The sequence below is a fragment of the Trachurus trachurus genome, assembly GCF_905171665.1.
Source record: "Trachurus trachurus genome assembly, chromosome: 21".
Taxonomy (NCBI): Eukaryota; Metazoa; Chordata; class Actinopteri; order Carangiformes; family Carangidae; genus Trachurus; species Trachurus trachurus.
In genome coordinates this window covers 20,469,420-20,490,013 of record NC_139899.1, presented here as the reverse complement: position 1 = coordinate 20,490,013, position 20,594 = coordinate 20,469,420, and the positions used below count along the sequence as shown (strand labels likewise).

The window sequence follows — 20,594 nt, the reverse complement described above, 5'->3', positions numbered from 1 at the left end:
CAACACATTAGGTGAAGCTGTCAGTCAAGTGGGCATCCCGGCAGGTCGGCCTGCCTCTAATTCCACGCAGTGTGTCATCAGACGATAAAAGCAGGCAGCATCAACATTATGGATGTGTTTTAAGTGTTATTTACTGGCACCGGAATGTAAAATGTACCCTGCAGGGCTACAAACTGGGGGGAAAACACTGACAAGTGTGAATAATCATTTTTTGCAAGAAGGACATACCCCGCCCGATGGAAACAGGAGGAGGAGGAAGAGAGGCACTCAGTATGCTGTGTTTTAACCATCTGTCTTCACTGAGCTGGGAAATTCCCTTTGAGCAATTAAATTTTCATGGTGGCCAGCTTACCTGTTTGTAGCCCTTCTGGGTGTCTTTTGTCTACAGCGTCAGTGAATAGGAACACTTAAAACACATCTAACTGTGTGTGTCCTCCTTCTCCATCAGCAGAGCAGGGAAGACAAATGCACAATTTATGGTGATGCCTCATATTATGCAGTGTCATTCTTAAGATATATCCACAGCGATATTTACAAGGTTAATAATGCATCATTATAGTTACATCATTAAAGAGGAATCAGTGACTTTTTTTTTTAATTTATAAGAACAATAATTTAAGCAACATCAATTTAGCTTGTAAAATAATAATCTGTAGAACGAGCCAGTGATTAGCAATAAAGAAGATATTTCTCACTTGAAGCCTCCAGACATCTGAGTGTGGCCTACACATTATACACTCGTAATTATTATACCTTAGAGCAGCCTACTTAAATGATCAATGAGCAGGTATGCTGCACACCTCCAATGATAGTTCAGAATAGATGTTTTTCTAATGAGCTTCACCATTAGCCAGCATGCTCGCTCAGCTCGTTTCCCCATGGCCCTCTTCACTGGCAGCTCGCTGATTGAAGTGGGAAAGCAACATCTTGAAGCGCGTGCGCGCGCGTGTGTGTGTGTGTAGCCCATGTGAGTGTTTATTAGAGTGAGTGATTTATATCTAAGATTTGACCATGTGGCTGGAAGGAATATTGTCAGACAAATTAAGTCGTGCGGCTTAAAAATCAGTTATTGAACATCTGAAGGAATGTAAATCACGCTCCTATCCTACAGCTTGAATAGGAGAAGGAAAAAAAACAGTCTGATCTGAGATACTTAAGAAAAAGGAGCAGCTATTAAAAACACAACTCTGCTCAGATGTGAGAAAACGCCTCTGTTTTTTTGTTTTTTTTGTAGGTCAGTGCCAGTGTGGACAGTGTACTTGCCACCCACCTGGGGACAGTCGTGTTCATGGCAAAAACTGTGAGTGTGATGACCGTCAGTGCGAAGACATCGCTGGAGAGGTCTGTGGAGGTAAGAGCACACACACACACACACACACACACACACACACACACACACACACACACACACACACACACACACACACACACACACAGAAACACACATGCATGGGCTTAAGAAACAAAATTTGTGCAAGTTGCTTAAGGAACAGAGGTATCTGACTGAACACAGGGACAAACAGATGGCAAGTCTAGGTTTTAACATTACTGCTCAAGCTGTGGCTATAGAGCAGAGGAGTACAAGCTAAAGTCATGTTCATTTTCTGCACAGACAGTGGGCGTCATGCTAGAACCACTTGTATAAAGAGACTTTGTACTGAAGAGGCTCCAGCGAATGGTTTCAAAGAATTTGTTGCATTCACCACTTTGCTCATACTTTGAATTACGCACGTTCACAAGTGGTCCGATCCTGTCATATAAGTCATGGACAGATGGTGTGACTTTCTCCACTGGGTTAAAAAAAAAGAAGAAGAAAAAAACACTCATTTGACTTAATAATTAATTAACACTGACAGAGCTAAATTTGTAATTTTCCATCTGCTGATCTCAGGCAGCAGGACTTGAAGCTCTGTGTTGTGAAATTCTCTGACATTTGTCTGAGTGACAAATGGAGCAGAACAGGTAGCCTTACATAGCAATTTGTGGACGTACAGTATAGATGATGTAAATGATAAAATCCTCCAGAAACAATCAATCTGAGTTGAAACGCTGGGACAACCAAGGCTCATGGGGAAAAAGGATGAGAGCTTCCAGACGAGAATACCTGATTTATCCTTGTGTGATGGCCGATATGAGGTGATGGATGGTTGGAGCAGGGCCAAGGTGGTTCAAGAACAATTCCTGGAGAGGATCTCAGAACAAACATGGAAATTATGAAACTAAAATTCTTCTATGTAATGTTAACTATGACTTTCTCTCCTCTCACTAGCGCAGCCCTGAAGCCCACGGGTGTCATACTGTTGTGACAGAAACAGTACGACTTTTAACACATTTTAACACACGGCTGAAATATGTAAATTTAAACAATACAATTATTGAATTATTGTTGAATTATCCCTGATACTCTTGTGGTTCTATGAACAATGAGGTTTATGCATTTTCAGTAGGGAAATTGGTCACAGCTCATTAATGCATTAATTCATTCTCAGCCAGCCTTTTTCATTTTATTAACTCTCGTCACCCCCCCACCCCCTACCCCTCCCACCTGCCCTGCAGTAACCCCAGCCTCGCCAACCTTTCAGCCACATGACTCCTCCCCCACTGTCCTGCTCACCTGTCCCCAATTCCCTCATCAATTCCTACTGAATATACTGTAAACCGACCCATTTCCACTTATTCTCTGCCAGATTGTCTCTTATGCTTTCCATGCTGTAGCGAGCTTGCCTTGCTTTTCTGTTAAGGGCTGTTTTTGCTTGTTTCTTGTGTTCGGCTTGGTCTTCTTCTTCCAGTCTGTTGCTGACCACTGCCCTGTACACTTACCTCACCTGTTGCTCTTGTGTGCCCAGCCTGAATAACAAAGAAGTACCTACAAATTCACCTCTGCAACCAAAACATGAGCTGCACATCTACTTATGTGCTGGAGACACACTTGCCACTCCTTCCAATTATTGCACATAAAACCAGACACATTATGCACAGCATGTGCACACATACACTCACCCACTTTGAAACCATGCCAGGAGCAGACGCTGAATGTGAGATCAATACAATATGATCCTATCTGCTCCCTTTGATATCCACAGACACAACCCTCTAAACCCTTGAGCTGAATTTGAGAGAAATTGCTCCAAGCCTTTGAAGCCTCTGTTTGAGGTCTTGGGAAGTTTGCGCTCTTAATTTGAGCCATTTAGGCACAACTGCTGAAATGGATAGATCGCAGTAAAACATTAGAGGCTCAATTGAAACTCTTATTTCCCTTTGCAGCTGCAGCTGCTGCTATCATCAGAAGGCAAGAGAAAGAATAGAGGAAGTCAGATGAAGGAAACGTGCAATTAAGGATTGTGCTGCTCCTGAAGAAAAGCAGGAAAGAAAAAAGAGAAAAGTTATATCCTTCGACAGGCTGCTGGAAAACTGACTAAATGTGTAATTCACTTGGCCAAACATGATTCTCAATCTAACAGAAGCATTATTTCATTTTATTTGCTTCGATTTATTTGATCATTGGTATTGTATGTTTCCTCTGTTTAATTTGAGCATTAAGGACACACAGTGCTGTGTCTTCTGGATACATACACCTCTGTGATATCAGATTTTCTGTCTTTGCTACAGCGTTCCCTTCACAGGTATATGACGAGACATTTGTTGTTGCATGCAAACCCTCAAACTGTTATGTTTGTTTTTTAAAATCTGACAAGCAGTCAATCTGTTCCTTTCACCCAGCAGCTGTGAGCATGTGTCTCCCTCTGAGTGGGGGTTCCTACTGCCGTTGTTTTGTTTTGTTTTTAGCGGGGGGGTTGAGCCATTTTATCAATGGTGCATTGCAGCATCTGGGGAGGGGGGGTTGCAGTATTTATGTGAATGGATTACCGGGGCTCAATGTGTGCTGGGCTGTCTGAGCACCACACACACACACACGCACACACACACACACACACACAGGCATGCCGACAGGCTGACAATTAAGTCTGTATACTCAAAAGCCTGTGCCACTTATTGGGAGACCGAGAGAGACTGTAAAGCAGGTGCCCAGAGTGAGGAGAAGGGATTAAACAGAAAGTAGAAGTTCATGGTGATGGAGCTGTGAGAAACTTCCCATTCCAGGGCACGGTGCACTGAGTGCCCCTGGATGTAAGAGCCTCACTGAGAGGAGAGTGATAAATAACACTAGCTCCTTGTATATAATTCAGTCCATCAGTGTAGAGCAGCTTGTCAGTCAGCTCGGTCTATAAGTGACTCTCAAGTGTTTTCTTCACACACACACACAAAAAAACAAGCAAGGGAAGCTTCAAGGATCTGGTCACCCTTTGTGTGCTGAAGTTGAAGTCTCATCATAAGGGGCGAGACAGTAAGGGTGCATTATGCTCCCCATGTTAATGAATCCCTGCATGAAATGCTGCATTAACAGTCTAGTGCAAACATCCATTATGTCTGTCTGAGTTCAGTCACATCGAATAACAGACACTGGCTGACAGGAGGCCTCCTTCTCAGACACTTCTAGGGCATTAAGTGCCACGTTTCAGAGCTTTTAGAAACATCCAAAACTTAGAATCACAATTATTACTTGGATGTTGACATAAGCAGTACTTTAAAGTCTGAAACCAATCATTATGTTCACCCCCATGAGGACATATTAGTGTTTAGCCAGACTGGTTGTGGGTATCAAGGCCCAGCTGTACTTTTGCCAAGACCGGTTTTGACTTTGTCGTACAGTAGCAGGGAAAACTTGGCTCGACCAATAACATTCAGCTTTTCTTCAAATTCCTTGTTCCATTAAATAAAAAGAAAAACAATTGTCCCACCACCACTAGTGTTTAATACCTGGATCTCAGAAACCTTACTGAAATGTAGCCAATATAAATGTTATGTTCACTTTTGATTTTTCTGCTATGACATTTTTAAAATGTCTTCTGTGAAAGGTTTACTCACCACTGTGATTCTTGGTTTTACCAGGTCACAAGATACATGTTGTCACAAGAATAAAGAGGGCTCAGGATGCAAGAGTCCAGATCAGAGATCAGAGGGAGGGTGTTTGGGGGAGGCAGGTCGATTCACAGGAGCCAGTCAGGTCAGGAAAACAAATCCCCAAGGATGAGGCTACACCCTATAAGTCAGGTAGAAAACTTGTCAACACATTAAGCCTTAGGGATGGAGTCAATACTCACAGTATGGGGACACACAGTGGCAGCAAGTGTACTGTAAACCTGAAACAAGAGGAAAGGTAAGACACAGCGAAATAAAACAGGAAGAGATAAATGTGAAGAAATTGGGAAACTAAATTTCAGGATGTGACTTGACACAGGTGACAGCCGCCTCCACAGGACCTAGGTCCAGGTTGACTCTACTCTCCCTCCCCAAAGTGAACAGTCCATAAATACGTAAGAAGTAATGTTGTGTTCAGGAACTCTTCATCAACATCATCCGTTTCCAGGTTTAGTATCAGTTAAACAGCCAAACTGTTCAGTCAGAACTAGTCAGATCCTTGAATCCTTAAAGTCTGTCTTCTCTCCCCCCTCACATCCCTTCTCTCTCTGTGGCGGTGAACTCTGAACTCACATTTTCCTCATACGGTTGAGATCTTTGTTGGGTTAAATACTTGCTTCACCACGTCCCCTACACAGCCCATGTCTTAATGCTATAACACAACATGTGCCTGTGTCTGTAGAAGGCAGGTGCAGACTAATTGAATGAGGGCCAGGTTGCCTTTCCTCCAAAGCAATTAACCGTTCTCCCAGGCTAGCTGATTGAGGCAGCCAGGCATGGCCTGTCGTAGCCGCTATTCCCCTCCAGTAAAGACAGAGGCGAACGTTCATTTATAACCTCCCACCACCACCACCACATTCACACTCCACTCCATACACCATCCACAGCCTCTGATTGATAAAAATCCATGCAATATCTATATGCTCCATATGAAGCAACCAAGGAGCTCATTATACACAAAAAAAATAATAATTTCTTCCTGCATTTGATAACACATGCTGCAAATACAACACAACCAAAATCACAAAGGTGTTGCATGGATTAGATGACAATGGATGTTATGGACATGATGGACCAGGCTTTGACACATTTGTGTGTTATAGTTCATCTAACTAAATACATATAATGTATGCACATTCATGTTGTCAAACTTCACACATGACAAAACCAGGTCCTTCACTTTTTGGAAACACCTTCACAGTCATGTTTCTTGCAGCTCTTTTGTGTGTTTGCCTGCATTGTGAGTATCTTAAGAGCATTTGTGTATTCGGTTGTGAGTATTTGCAGCACAAGCGTTGCCAAATTGATGAAATCTGTCCATTTGCATGTTTTCTTAATTAGCTTAGCATAAAGGCAGAAAGCAGGGGAAGAGGGTATGGGGTGGGGGGTGACTGCAGGTTTAACTCTATGTTAATTATGAGCTTTTATCAGAGATTGTTTCTCTCTCTCTCTTTTTTCAATCTCAGCTAAAAGAATCAAAATTGAATTGAATGGCTGTTTGATTGAATCAATACTCCCCTACATCAAAACAACTTCCAGCCGCACAGTATGGATTAACAATGATGAGAATGATGGAAAAATGCTCTGCTCATTACAACCCCTTCAACCTGGCATCTGTTACCAGATGTGAACATAAAGGAATCAATCAATGATGCCGCTGCCTCTACATGATGTGATTTATACTGAAGTGAGCATGTGGTGAACGCTACGAGGGTCCTGTTGTAGATGAAGGAGGGCACAAGTGTGATAGTGCTTGTTAAAAATCACATTGATGCTGTCAGCCATTAAGGCACCCCAGTACCAAACTACCTCTTTCAGCCAATTAAACGTCCCTGGTTTCTCCCGTGTGTGCGTGTGAGTGTGTTTGTTTTTGTACGCCGTTGCCTTTCTTTGTTTTTCATCTCTCTCTCTCTCTGAAGTGCTGGAGATTTATTAAGGACAGGACAAGACCAGTGATGACAGTTCCTTTCATGTCCCATGTACAATAAGCCTGCTGTGTCTCTCTCGTCTCCCTGCAACTCTGTCTCCTTGTACTGCCTATTAGTGTCAAGGTTCAATGTCTGCACTGTCAGCTCTCTATGTTTATGTTTTATTGCTATCTTTTTTTCACTCTCCATCTGCATCTCCCCTTGACTTTTCACTGTATCTGTGAATGCTTTATCTATTTATTTATTTATTTATTTTCTTCCTATTCGTGCTACTTTCTCATGGGCCTGCTCCATATTCTGTCTCCTTTAAATGAAGGCCCTTCTGCCCTCCACCGCCAGGTCACGGTTACTGTTCATGTGGACGCTGCATCTGCGAGGAGGGCTGGTTCGGGAAGTTGTGCCAGTTCCCCAGGACTTGTGACCTGAACGATGCCCAGAGCAAGGAGCTTTGTGAGACGTCAGATGGAGTCATGTGCAGTGGAAAAGGTGAACTCCTTTTTATAACAAATATTTCTTTTTATCAAATGCTGCTGTAGAAATATTTTCATAAAAGTTAGTATGTAGGTATACAGTAGGTACATATACAGTACATAATGTACATGCTTGTCATTTCAAAGAACACAAATGGGAATATGTGATGCAGTTATCCAGAATTTAACTCAACACAGTCCCAACACAACTCTTCTTTACTGGGAAATGGGACAATATGTAAAAAAAATAAAAAATAAAAATAAAATAATAATAATAATAATAATAATATGAGGTTGAAAATCATCTGTCCAACTGTCTTGGATAAAGTATGAAAGTATAGTGACCTCATAATAACTTGCCATTATCCTAGCCTTCCCACAGCAATTATGACAATGTTTCATACAAATGGTTGATATTTTATATGATTCTGGAGAAGCAGAGATGAAACCTAAATCAAGGCTGAAAGGTGGAGGCAGACAATCATGAGGCAGTAACTATAGTGATGATGTCCTTTATCGGAAGCATCCTCACAAGATGTCTTCCCCCTGAAGATGACAGAGCTCACATATTTTCTGGAAACCTTCCCCTCTTGGTTTAAATAATCTCTATCACCATCCTATTGAGTTTTGCATCACTACCTCTGACTCTCAGATTTCAGATTATTGCTCAAAACTACTTCACCTCTGTGCAAAAACTAAAACACTACTTGAGACAACTAAGAAAAAACATGTTACTTTTATCATTATCAAATGGATGATGCATTTGAGACTAATCTCATATTCACAAACTTACTTACAAGCTCGAGTTTTGGACCTTATCTTCCTCTCACTGTCTCTGATATACTCTTATAGTTTCTACAATTTCCTGCCACCATAGTTCACAGTAGCAGGCAATTAGACTGATCTGCTTTCAAACAGATCTTACCAGATTAAAATCAAATTTACACTCTGAACCCAACTGTTTTGCTCTGTTGCAGGTTAGAGCCTGTTTTTCTTTAAGATTTAAATAACAATCTTCCTCTGTGTTGTCGTCTTTCACCCAGACACATTTTAACAAAACACTGATGTATTATACATGAACAAAATATTCAGAACACAATTTCCACAGCTAGCCCTGTATTTCATCAGAACGAATCATGTGTGATATTCCAGTAATCCACTACATAGACAGGGGTAGGCCTCAGGAGGGCTGGTACTATCATTAAAGAACACATTAGTTGACTGACAGCGGACTAATCATTGTTCATGTCATGTATCATACAGAAAGGCCAAATGTGAACTGGTTTCAGCCTCTGAAATGATATGCTTCTTTTATCTGTTTGTTATAACTGTGAACTGCAACACTTTATAATAGCAACTGTACAAACTATAATGTATAACAATAAACACAGATATAAATGTAAATTTATTAATAAGATCATCAACAATAAAACATCTTCAAGAATGTTACTCTGACTAACCATTAGTGCATGTCTACATCGTTGTACATACAAGTGCAGCAGAAATGTTTAATAGTTTGTTAATCATTTGCACACCTACAGTATAAGTAATCTCATGAACCACAGACACCTCCAAAATTATTGATATCATGCTTGATTTGTAAATGTTCATCTATTAAAGATCCAGTGTGTAATAATTGGCAAGGTTTATTGGCAAAATCTGAATATACTACCCATGAATATATTTGTATAGGTGTATAATCGCTATAAAATAAAATTTGTTTGGTTTTCGTATAGCAAGGGTCTTACTTTAGAAAGTGCTGACATCTTGCACCGCAGCCATGTTTGTATGGCAGCTTGGCGGAAAATCCAGCCAGTTTCGCGAGTTTCACGCTCATCAATAAACCAACGAAGAAGGCGATCTAGAATCTGAACGCTAGATATCACGGTTTCCCCCCATTTTACACACTGGACCTTTAAGTATGAAAACACAATAATTGAAAACATTATAGATGCTTTATAGATTATGAATTAAGTATTTGCCTAATGCTTATTAGTGTGTAGTTATATTAGTTATTATTATTATTATTATTATTATTATTATTATTATTATTATTATTATTATTATTAGTAGTAGTAGTAGTAGTAGTAGTAGTAGTAGTATTAGTTGTTACCCTGTTAACTCTAAGTCCTTTGGTGTGGTTTTGTTGTCCCAACAATACTAACAATATTAAGTTGTCATCTTCCAACATTTTATAGATGACACAGTTGATCAATGAAATAAAAAGAAAACTTACAATATTTCATGATTGTTGCAGCCCCATGCAGTTAGAGAAGTTCTCCATTCTGTCACTATTATACTGTTTCACTATATTGCATTTATCATGCGCCAGAATATTTTGTATTGCGCAGCCGTGGATCCTCTGCAGAGCTGAGCAGTGTGTGAAAATGAAAATGAGCATGTCCATTCTCCTTGCTCCACTTACTATCTGTTTTACTTGCCCTCCTGCTCCACTCCTCAGTCTGTCTCTTGCTCTCTGCCTCCACCTCTCATCGAGGGTTCCCGCAACCTGCTATATGTTGATAGAAATTGAAGAGATTGAAAACATAGTTGCTGGACCTCAGGGTGTAAGCTCTGGATTAAAAAAAAAAAAACATGAAGGAAACAGCAGTTGGTTTGTTTCCCTCCACCAATCCTTAATACCTTATTATCCTGCTGCTGCCCTTGAAAGAGAGAGGAACAGACACTGATGGCGAAGAGGAAGTTTTAAGTGTGGGTGGATTGGTTTCCTGGTGACAAACAAATATTAGTGGCTGTTTCCCCGGGGAAGGTCTCATATCCACTCTGCCCAACACTATTAATCTTCTGTGTAAGAGAAAGAACATACAGGAAATAACACAAACAGCATTTGTTGAAAAAACACAAGCGGCGAGGCGATGGTGTAAAACTGAAATACAAAATATGCACTGTCAGAATATTATTCAGCTTAGGTGAAAAATGTGATGTTAATTAACAGCCCTGTGAGTGTGTGTGCGTGTGTCTCTGCTGCAGGTTCCTGTCACTGTGGCCAGTGTATTTGTTCTCCCCAAGACTGGTGGGTGTCCGGAGAGTACTGCGAGTGTGACGACCGAGAGTGTGACAAACATGACGGCCTCATCTGCACAGGTAGTGTAGGCGGCAACAAACACACACACACACACACACACACACACACACACACACACACACACACACACACACACACACACACACACACACACACACACACACACACACACACACACACACACACACACACACACCTTCAGGATCCGAAATGTTGGATCCAATCCAAAATGGACCTGAGGAAAACCTGCCAAAATCTGAAGTGCTATCCAAACAGATCCTTGAAAATGTGTTTAGGGGCTAGAATTAATGAAGGGCTATCAAACTACCCAGCAGTGTTATGAAGCAGCTAAAATGATCCCAACACCAACCAACTACAACCTTAAAGGAGCGTTTTGTAAACTTTGATTTTGCTATATTGCTAATGTTAGCTTTAGCTGTTTTTTATTCTGGGAACGTCTCTGAACTGCTGCGAAGAAGTACACATGTTCACACTGCTCCATCTCTGCAACGTAGCTGCTACTTCCTTCCTACTCAACCTTAGAAGTATACAGTACCTGAGTTTGCAGGTTACTGAGATGTTGGATTTCTTTTCATTTTAGTTTAATTTCTCATTAGTTATTTTCACAAACATGTCCTGCAGCCACCACACTCACACGATGCACCCACTGTGTTCCTGGACTTACTTACCAGTGTAGAGGAAATGTTGAAAGTTCAGCATCAAACTTCAGTCCTTTATTTCACGAGAGCTGCCCCCAGTGGTGGAAAACTCTTGTCGCCATCCCATCACTTATTCCACTAATCAAGATCTCGTCACTTTCTATTCCAGGAGACATGTTATAACTTCTGGTCTTGTAAAGGCCACAATGGCTGAAGCTCTTGCCAAGCGACAGTCAGCACCACTTCATTTCCAGCAAAAACCCACATTCAGCAGAAGGGAAAACTTAGAAATCACCCTTTTTAGATATCAATTAGATGTTTATGTATCAGTATTATGATCTAATATGATAAAACACCAACACAAGACATTTTACATTTTATTGCCAATTTCTCTTTTATGTAACTCAAATATGAAGCTGAGACGTTTGGCAGCCTACAGTATAGTGTTTTAAAACTTTTACATAATTAATGACTCCTACTTCTTCCACCTTTGTTGAAAACCTGACAGTTTCGATGCCATACAACACCATGTCTTTATAGCCAGTATGTTGTACAGTAGCAGATATTCACACTTGCATGACACCGATGTCAGTTAAACAAATCCCCATTCAACCCCAGTTAGACTTTGTATAATTTGGTGAATGTCTGTTTTCGGTCTAGGGTTCCGGCGTTTCTGTAAACTCAATGTCTCAAACACACACACACAGAGCCAATCTTGTACCAAACCCACTAATGTGACGTCTGCATTGTGCGTCAGAAAACAGATTGAGACAAACTACACACTTCCTGTCTCTCCTCTATATAGCTGTTTATCCACAGGAGCTGTCTTCTCCCCACTGATAATGGAAATATCAGTACATGTTTATAATTATTTTTGCTCCGGGGCCTGTCAAAATCTGGACAGCTGTTCAAAAGTGTTTCTCATCATGACTTCATGACTCCAAATGTCAACCTTAATGTCATTCAAGTGCGCATCAGTGGCTCCAGATGCAGACGAACGTTGCTTAAAAACTGCGTAACACTGGGAGAAAGCAAAGCAAATGTATGGCAATGTCTGTTAAATGTTCTTGATTACCATATTACTAACTGGAGTGTGTGTACAGTATGCAAATTACCATATGCAGAACAATGTTTTACATGAAAAGACAATTACTGAAAGAAGATGTTGAATATGCACATCAAAGACACATCCTCTCTTCTCTAGGTAGCTATGATACAATCTATTTTTTTCCGTGCTAATGATGCAAAAATTTGTTTAGTAAGTTTGCCAATAAATAACTCTGCATCCAGAAATTTCATGGCCCCTTCAAATCTGTAGATTCTCATTACACTTACAACTGATGTGGAAAATTCAGTGCGTTAGGAATGCTTGCTGGTTAATTTTATGCACTGAATATAATCATTTCAGCAGCTATTTCAGATGAGACAAAAAAAGGGGGTTTATACAGCCGTCTGCAACACAGGTGAAAGTGCAAAAACAAATAAATTACATTTTGTCACCGTGCAACATTGTGTTTATCAGGGTTATGTTCACCAATCCCTAGAAATCGCTCTCATGGTTTCAGTTTTCCTTTTCCATCACAACTATTACACTCGCCTAAAAAGGTTCAGGAATGCAATTACAAAACACAATGTTGGTTTGACTTCATTCCCAATGAAACCGAGCTCTGATTCTCAAAATGCAGAAAGGCTACAGGCTGGACTTAAACCCAGGCCGCTGGGACAAGGGCTAAACCCACAAGCTCCACCGGATCTTGAACTACTGGGCGGCCATGAGACAGAATACATTTCTTGTTTTGACTCACAGAGTACAGCCTCCATCTAGGGTCCACATTAGTTTGACCTTATTTTACTTCCAACTCCAGATTATACCAGACTTTATTCCTTTAGTAATAATGATACTCGTAATGAAAGTAGCTCAGTGTACTGAACGTACTCCTCTGGGTGCTTTGCTGGCCCGTTGTGGAAATATCATCACTCAGTCAGTCAGTCAGGGACATTTGTGATTATACGGCTGAGTCTGCTCAGCCAAAAAGATCTGTCTCTCCTAACTTTATCTCTAAGTGACCATTTTCAAATTAAAACAGCTGAAATCACAGCTCAGTCTTTGTCTTTGATTTATGAGTTTGGTGATTTTGTCAAACAGCGTTGGAGTAATAATACCAGGATTTGACGATGTCTGGTCCAACCACATACTCTGCTTTGACCTACAGTAGTCTTCTTTAGCTAGTTGTTGGACTATAATGGACTATAATGAAGTCAGTTGTGATTATAGGGCTGTTTCCCCTGTTGCTGTCTAAAAAAATAAAAATCTTGCAGCTGGTGACCTGTTACAGTAGTTCACTATGATTAACACAGAACTATTATAGTGCAGTAAATGCTCTCTAAAGGACAACATATTTATGATTGAAAATAATCCCCAACCCATCTCACAAAGATTATGTGTTCAATAGGAACCAATGGAGCTTGTGACGAAACACACCAGACAGGATAGAGAAGTGGAGAAATACTGAGAGACAGCGCGGAACACTGTTGGTTTTGGTCTTCTCCTGGGATTTATCCACAATAAGAGAGAATATGGACTAAGGCCAGCCTTATTGTGTAAAGAGAGGAAGGTCTGTCTCGTCTCAGCTCTGGATTCAAAGGATCAACAGCGTAATCATGAGTCGACTCATCCTCATTCTCCTTTCCTATTTCACTCTTCCGTGATATTTTTTCACCTACTTACCCATTTCTGTCGCCTTTTTTCCCACCTCACTTTCACCGTTTGATCCTCGTCTTTATCCATCACTCCGCCCTCATCTCCCACAGAGATGTTTTGAGGCTGCTATGTCTGTTCAGTTGTGTGGCAGGAGGCCAGCAGGAGTCCTCCTCCTAACCCCCAGCACCTCTGACAGCTCAGGGAACCACCATCATAAAGCTTGAGGTCCTGAGGTTATAACAGACAGGTACCATGAGTAGGATGTTGTACTACTGCAAATGCTGTCATATGGAAATAAATATATCATTATTCAGGAATATAGTAAATCAGCTCATCCCATTGTGCTCAAAACCACGTTCACTATTAGTTCAACAAAAATATTTTTCCAACATGAGAACACAGTGATATTTGTCCCTTTGTCACTGAGAAGGAAGGAGAGAAGGAAGGAAGGAAGGAAGGAATGCTGATACTGTAGGCAGGAAGGCTTGGCAGAAGGAAAGGCAGGAAGGAAGAAAGAAAGGAGGGAATGAAGGCAGGCAGGTAGGAAGAAAGACGAACAAGAAGGATGAAAGGAAGGAATGCAGGAAGAAAGGAAGGCAGATAGGCAGGGATGAAGGAAGGAAGGTAAGCAGGAAGGAAGGCAGATAGGCAGGAAGGAACGACGGAAGGAAGATGGATATAGGCAGGAGAAAGGGAAGGAAGGCACGCAGACAGGAAGAAAGATAAGCAAGAAGGACAAAAGGAAGGAATGGAGGAAGGAAGGAGGGAAGGAAGGAAGGAGGAGGAATGCAGGTATAGGAAGGAATGCAGCTGGGCAGGAAAGAAGCAATTCAGGAAGGAAGGCACACAGGCAGGAGGGAAGGTCACACTTCTCACTCTGAGCTTTGTCCAACTGTGGAGAATATGAAAAGCATGAAGGTTTTTCACTCTTAATTAAAGCAGTTTTCTCCTCGACTGTGTGGGCGAAAGCTGCAGAGCCGCAAACTGTCCTGAGCGGTGCAGCCGCCTCAATCCCCCAGCAGAGAGCTGCACCCAGGGAAGCAGGGTGTGAAAAGAGGAACCTTGTTAAAGGTCAGGCATGATGGCACAGCTCTTTTAATTCACAGCTTTTCTTCTCACATCTCCTCACAGGGAATGGGTTGTGCAATTGCGGCAACTGTGAGTGCTGGGACGGCTGGACAGGGAACGCTTGTGAAATCTGGGTGGGAGCTGAGTACTGAGGAGAACAGGACACTGGGGTTAGAGACAAGAGGCCTGGCTGCCCGGAGCGACCAGGAGCACCGCTGGCCGTCAACGACCAGGCCGGTAAAACATCACGGCCTGGAAAACCACAGGAGGAGGGAGAAGACATGCATAAACATGGATGTAACTCTGCGTATCACTAACAGCATTCATTCTTTTAATGTACTGGTTACAAATGATCCTTATTAAAACTGGATTTTGTAGGTGAAAAGAAACAACCATATTTTTCTGTTTAAGACATATTATTATAATGTAAACATTTTAAGTTTCCAAAACCAGCTTTATGTATGATTTTTTTTTTTTTTTTATAATGTAGGAACGCTTACATATTCCAGGCGGCTGCTGCAGGTACATGACAAATCGAAACATTGGACAAAGACGAATATGTTCTTTTAGTGAGATGACATTTTTGGAGTATGTGTGATACTGCGGGGGATAATGTAGGTCTGTTTTTGAAGTGTGTTGCTCCCAGACTGGGCTGAAAGATCAACTCAAAAGCTCAAGGCAGAGGTTACTGTTTGAGGTTTTTATTTCTTTTTAATAATAAAACATTAAATGTGCCGCATGACACAACATTTTGCATGGAAAACAATGCGAAGACCTTAATCATACATGGTTACAAATTTGTTATAACATGACATAACTCCAATGGGCATACTTGCAATGGTATATATATATTTTTGAAAATAAATCATTTTTAATAGTGCCTATTCTTCTCCACTGGGAAATCAAACCAAAACGATCTGCCATGAAACCCACGCTTGTACTGAAGGTACGTAATGGACATTTCTCACTCAACTCATACTAGTGACAAGGTTACATTCTAAGTGGAGGAAACAAAGAGAAGGGCATACATAGTTTAGTTGTGGCATGCTGGGTGTCCATGTCACTTTGAAAAGGTGGCAACAGCGGATGAGAGCTGCATTGACACAAGAGCTCAGTCACCACTTGAAAAGAGGACCGCTAAGAAGTCACAAAGAAAATTTAATGTAAATTCTACTTTGGCCTTTTTCATGCTTAAACTAGCCAACCCCTCTGTTTTTCTTTGTCCCATCAAAAAAAATGACAGGTGCAATAATATACTGCACACAATATTGCATTAAGTATGTTACTGACATTACAGTACACCTTTATATAAATATTTTATTCAATATGTTGTATATGTGTATACAACAAACACAAACTGTATAGTGTAGACAAACTCGTTGCATATATGTATGTAAAATTAGCGGTACATACCAACAGTTCTTGATAGACATAGCCTACTACATGCAGTTCATCAATGCCATCCTCTCCCCATGCAACAGATGGGACAACGTACAAAAGAAGAGGTTGAAAACTGAAGCCATAAAGAAACTAAGTTTGCTAGAATATTTTTTAACACATTTGAAGAGAGAGAGAGAGGGAGATAGAGAGAGAGAAAGAGATAGAGTGGGTGGGGGGCAAAAGCAAAAAGTGATCAGAGGATTAGAAAGAACGATATCACACACGACCCGTATACGAGAGAAAATGAAGACGTGAAAGGAATAAAAGAACTAAAAGGAGGTGTTACAGAGATCCAAACAGAGATGTACATTTACACACTGGTCATTTACAAAAATAAAGCCAGCCTCGGAGGAGCCAGTTAACTGGACTGCAGGGCCGGAGCAGCAGCCAGCCCAGCATGTAGAGTTTGTAATGAGTGGAGGATGATTGGCTGCAACGAGGACACAACACCATCCTCAAAGACAGCTACAATGGTTCCCAGCTCCTGTTGTGTGTGTGTGTTTGTTCGTGTGTGTGTGTGTGTGTGTTGTTTGTGTGCATGCGCGTCGATGGTACGCCATTGTTGTTATAACATTAACAGCTTTGTACAGACAAATATTTAAGTCTAACTAATGTGCTTTGATGTGCTGTCAGAAGAAATGGTCATGTGTAATCCCAATAAACTCCAAAACAAATTATATTTACCAAATCAACTTCTTAAATATAGTTGCAGGTTTTAGCAGCATACAACAGCAACAAATCTACTTAATATTCTAAACCTTATCTAACAAAAACTATTAGGAAAGAAATCGTCAAAAGCAAGACGTTAAAACATTAGAAATTGATTGATCGATCAGATAGAGCTTTGATAAACTGCTAACAGTCGTGATGAAGATGCAGAACAGAAAGTGCAGTGGACTACCTTCGGATAAGGTGTGAGTGTGCCATAGCCTACAAACATGCCCATTCAAACTCCCACACCGAGCGTCAGTGCTCTTCAGCTTGAACAGAGTGAAGAACCGTACCCATACCTTGCTCCTCGTAGAAAAAACATGCACGTGATTAATTCAAGGTATACATACTTCTCCAAAATGACATCAGTCGAGACCTTTGTGGGTCTGAGCAGAGTTGATTCTGTCGGACAGAACAAATGCTATCACAGTGAAAGCTTGAATGAATTGAATCAGAGAGAATCAGATTAGTTTTCGTTTGTTTTTTTTCTTTTTTTTCTTTTTTGTTTTTTATAACAGGTAAAGAGTTCAGTTCTTTCTTGGGATGAAAAAAAAGACTTTGGTCATTTCAGAATGAATACATCTGAGTGTTATTTCTCCATGGATAATGCTACGTGTCCTCTACGTGGATGTATCGGGTGGGTGAGGCACCTTTGGCCCAGTGGGGACTGGGAACCTGTTTTTGCATGCCGGGAATCAAGGTCCAAACAGGCACGTGACAGGCCAAGATGATCAGTACTGGACTCTGCATGCTGAGCTAGGAGACAAATCCTCTCATAATAATAATTATAATAATATCTAGTCATTTAAAAAGTTATGATTTTTAATAGCCATTTTCCCTAAGTTTTATACAGTGAAAATGTTACAATATAAGCCATCTCTTGTATAACTGCTGCAAGAAGAGAGAACACAATATTAACCTTGACCATGCTTTAGTTTGCTGAACCAAATAGGGATGCAGCCAATATATAAATGTCGCCTACTGGTTTTCAGCCATGTTGTTTTCTGGCTTTTAAGTAGACGCTGCCGTTAAGATGGCTGCCAGTGCTGCAGTTATAGACCATCTGGGTCAAAGCCACAAGCCTTGCCTTATAGTCCAAAGAAGTCAGCGAGTGAGGGACAGAGGCCTACAAGGCCTAGAGATATTCCTAGAGCCCACGCTCTGAAATAAGATTAAAGAAAAATAGACTTCAGGTTTTCTATTTACCAGAGAAGGCGGACTGAACCGCTGGTGGGACTTAGATAGTGATATGTATACACCATTCCTTCCAGCGCTCTCCCACCCACACGGACATCTGTTTATAAATGTGTGTGTGTCTGTGTGTTTGTATGTGTGTAGGGAGCTCCTCGCATTGATTGCAGTGGCGGTAATTAGCACTTCATCAACTATGATTGCAGGAGCTATCTGCCAGCCTCCAGTGTGTTTTTTTTTATTATATCAGCTGTAAAAAAAAAAAAAGCAACATCTCTGATTTTCCCCATAAACTTCTGTGTGTGCGTGCGTGTAGGCAAGACGAAAATTTGGGTTGTGTTTTGTTTTCCTTTATTTGGTGTATATGTGTTTGGTTTTATGTCATGTCTGCGTGAATGTGTTTCTTAGAAAATCACACAACTCCCTTGCAAAATGTTTTTATCTTTTCTAGATTACTTGACAAAGAGAAAAGTGTGTGACTAGAGATAGAAAGAGAGGGAGGGGAACATACTCGTAAAAAATAGAGGACGACAGTCCAAATATTTACTCTATCTATACAGTCTCTATCCCAGAACATAGCTGGTGAACTGTGGTATAGAAAATAGATCTGAAGGTACACACACTCTGCTCCAACAGGGCATTATAGAGAAGGGGAGGGTTTCTCGGATGAACCGTCAGCAAGCAAAGAACCACGAGCGTGGCTTTGAAACACGCGTTATTCACATGAACTCTCACAGTTTCAGAGGAGTCTAAAGGCATTCCATGATCAGAGGTCCTCTTCCCTCCCGTGCTGGAGAAACTCAGCCGCCTCACAATCCGTCCGCCCCGCGCTGAGACAGCTGGAGAAAAGGAGGACGAAGCGGGTGAACGAGGAGGAGGAGGAGCGAGAGAAGAAGGGAAGGAAGGTTTGCCTGGATCTGATCCACAGAAGAACAGAGGGTCTTGGAGTCAAGTCGAGGGGGGGGAAAAAGCCCTGCCTCCGTCACGCTCCACGATTCCACCCCAACTACCCAAACCCCCCACCACCACCACCACCTCCACACACACACACACACACACACACACACACACTGGGCACTGGGCACTGGTCAGGTGTGGCTATGTGGCGGGCTTGTCGGGCTTGCTGACAGGTTTACCTCCATTCATCACCGCCGGCTCGCTTGTGCTTTTACTGGGAGGTACGGCCGCCTTGGCCAATGTCTCTCCAACATCATGCAACGATGGCTCTCTGTACATGGCAACTGGAGGGTACAGGTGATGAGGAAAGAGAGTGTGAGAGAGGGAGAGAGAGAGGAGAAAACAGTGTTAGCAAGAACCTCTTTCCTGCACTTTACCTGTCCAAACCTATTCAAGCTGCATAGAGCTGCTGTTTTCCTCTTTCAAACCAGCACTGAAGACATACTGCATTTTACACAAAAAACAACTGATTCATCTTTTGTAGGATTCATGCTACGTCTCCATCAGGGCTGATTCTGAATCCAAGAACAGTAAAAAAAAGAAAAAAAAAAAAGAATTGTCTCATTAAGTGTCTTGACAGGACACTTCAACTTGATTCCATGTTTAAATGTTGGGAGGCAATCATGAAGGTGGCTGATGAGAGTGATGGTGGCATCTGTTGGACTATCAACATTTCATTGTGCACTTAGTGAGCGGCGCCTGCATCCTACACTGTTTGCTTACAACAGCAAAACAGAGAACCAGCACATAAAAACACTAGGAACTGTGTCCAAAGATGAAGATTTCACAAGCAGTAGTTGCGCCATTACCAACTATGTAGCCATGCTACAGTATGCTCATTATTTTTCTATTTACTTAGTATACCATAGAGGTTACTGACTAAATGATCCCTCCACATTTTTCTGTTTACTGGTGACAAACAGGAAGTGACGTAAAACATCATAAATAAGTGGCTAAGTCTGTCTGTGTAGATTTGATAATAATACTGATAATTTTAATAATAATAGCAACAGTGATAATGATCACAGTAATATTATATAATATAATATAATTCTAACTGTGAATAGTAGAATAGTAGTAATCATGCAGTAATAGTGGTAATGTACGTACGCATGAATGTATAGAATACCATACATAGACATCATAATGATATTATACAATAATAAGGTGCTACTATATGATTACATCAATTTGGATGGTAATTATCAGAGTCATGTGGTTATGCCGCAACCTCAACCTGACGGAGGAGACAGTGGAGAAGAGCTGATGATTGGGTCTCTTGAGTCTGAGGCGAAATCACAAGAGACTATGGATGAAGACTTTACATCTTCTTAAAGTCATCTGGTCTCATCTAAAACACAGGCTGTTTGGTTTTGATCAGGTTTGATAAATCATGTTTTGTTGCCACCCCAGTACCGATGTGGGTGCACGGATTACAGAGGT

At 41.2% G+C, this 20,594-nt stretch overlaps 2 protein-coding genes across 4 annotated transcripts in view; one reads left to right on the top strand and one right to left on the bottom strand.

Moving 5' to 3' along the window:
• The window catches only part of itgbl1 (integrin, beta-like 1), a 39,799-nt gene extending 24,128 nt beyond the window's left edge, over nt 1-15,671 (top strand). Inside the window, exons 8-11 of one of the 2 annotated variants that reach the window (XR_014596301.1) lie at nt 1,235-1,351; nt 7,225-7,394; nt 10,370-10,483; nt 14,916-15,671. Coding sequence is in view for 1 of the 2 variants with exons in the window: in XM_083996289.1 (XP_083852415.1) it covers nt 1,235-1,351; nt 7,248-7,394; nt 10,370-10,483; nt 14,916-15,004 (467 nt within the window). In the remaining variant the exon portion in view is untranslated. The remainder of the gene's footprint in view (nt 1-1,234; nt 1,352-7,224; nt 7,395-10,369; nt 10,484-14,915) is intronic. The other variant, XM_083996289.1, reaches the window with a different exon arrangement.
• A 3,621-nt stretch (nt 15,672-19,292) lies between these two features.
• fgf14 (fibroblast growth factor 14) overlaps nt 19,293-20,594 on the bottom strand; it is a gene marked incomplete at both ends in the record, with an annotated part of 98,599 nt that continues 97,297 nt past the window's right edge. For both annotated transcript variants that reach the window (XM_083996475.1, XM_083996474.1), the window contains one exon: nt 19,293-19,435. In XM_083996475.1, coding sequence (XP_083852601.1) covers nt 19,293-19,435 — 143 coding nt within the window. The remainder of the gene's footprint in view (nt 19,436-20,594) is intronic.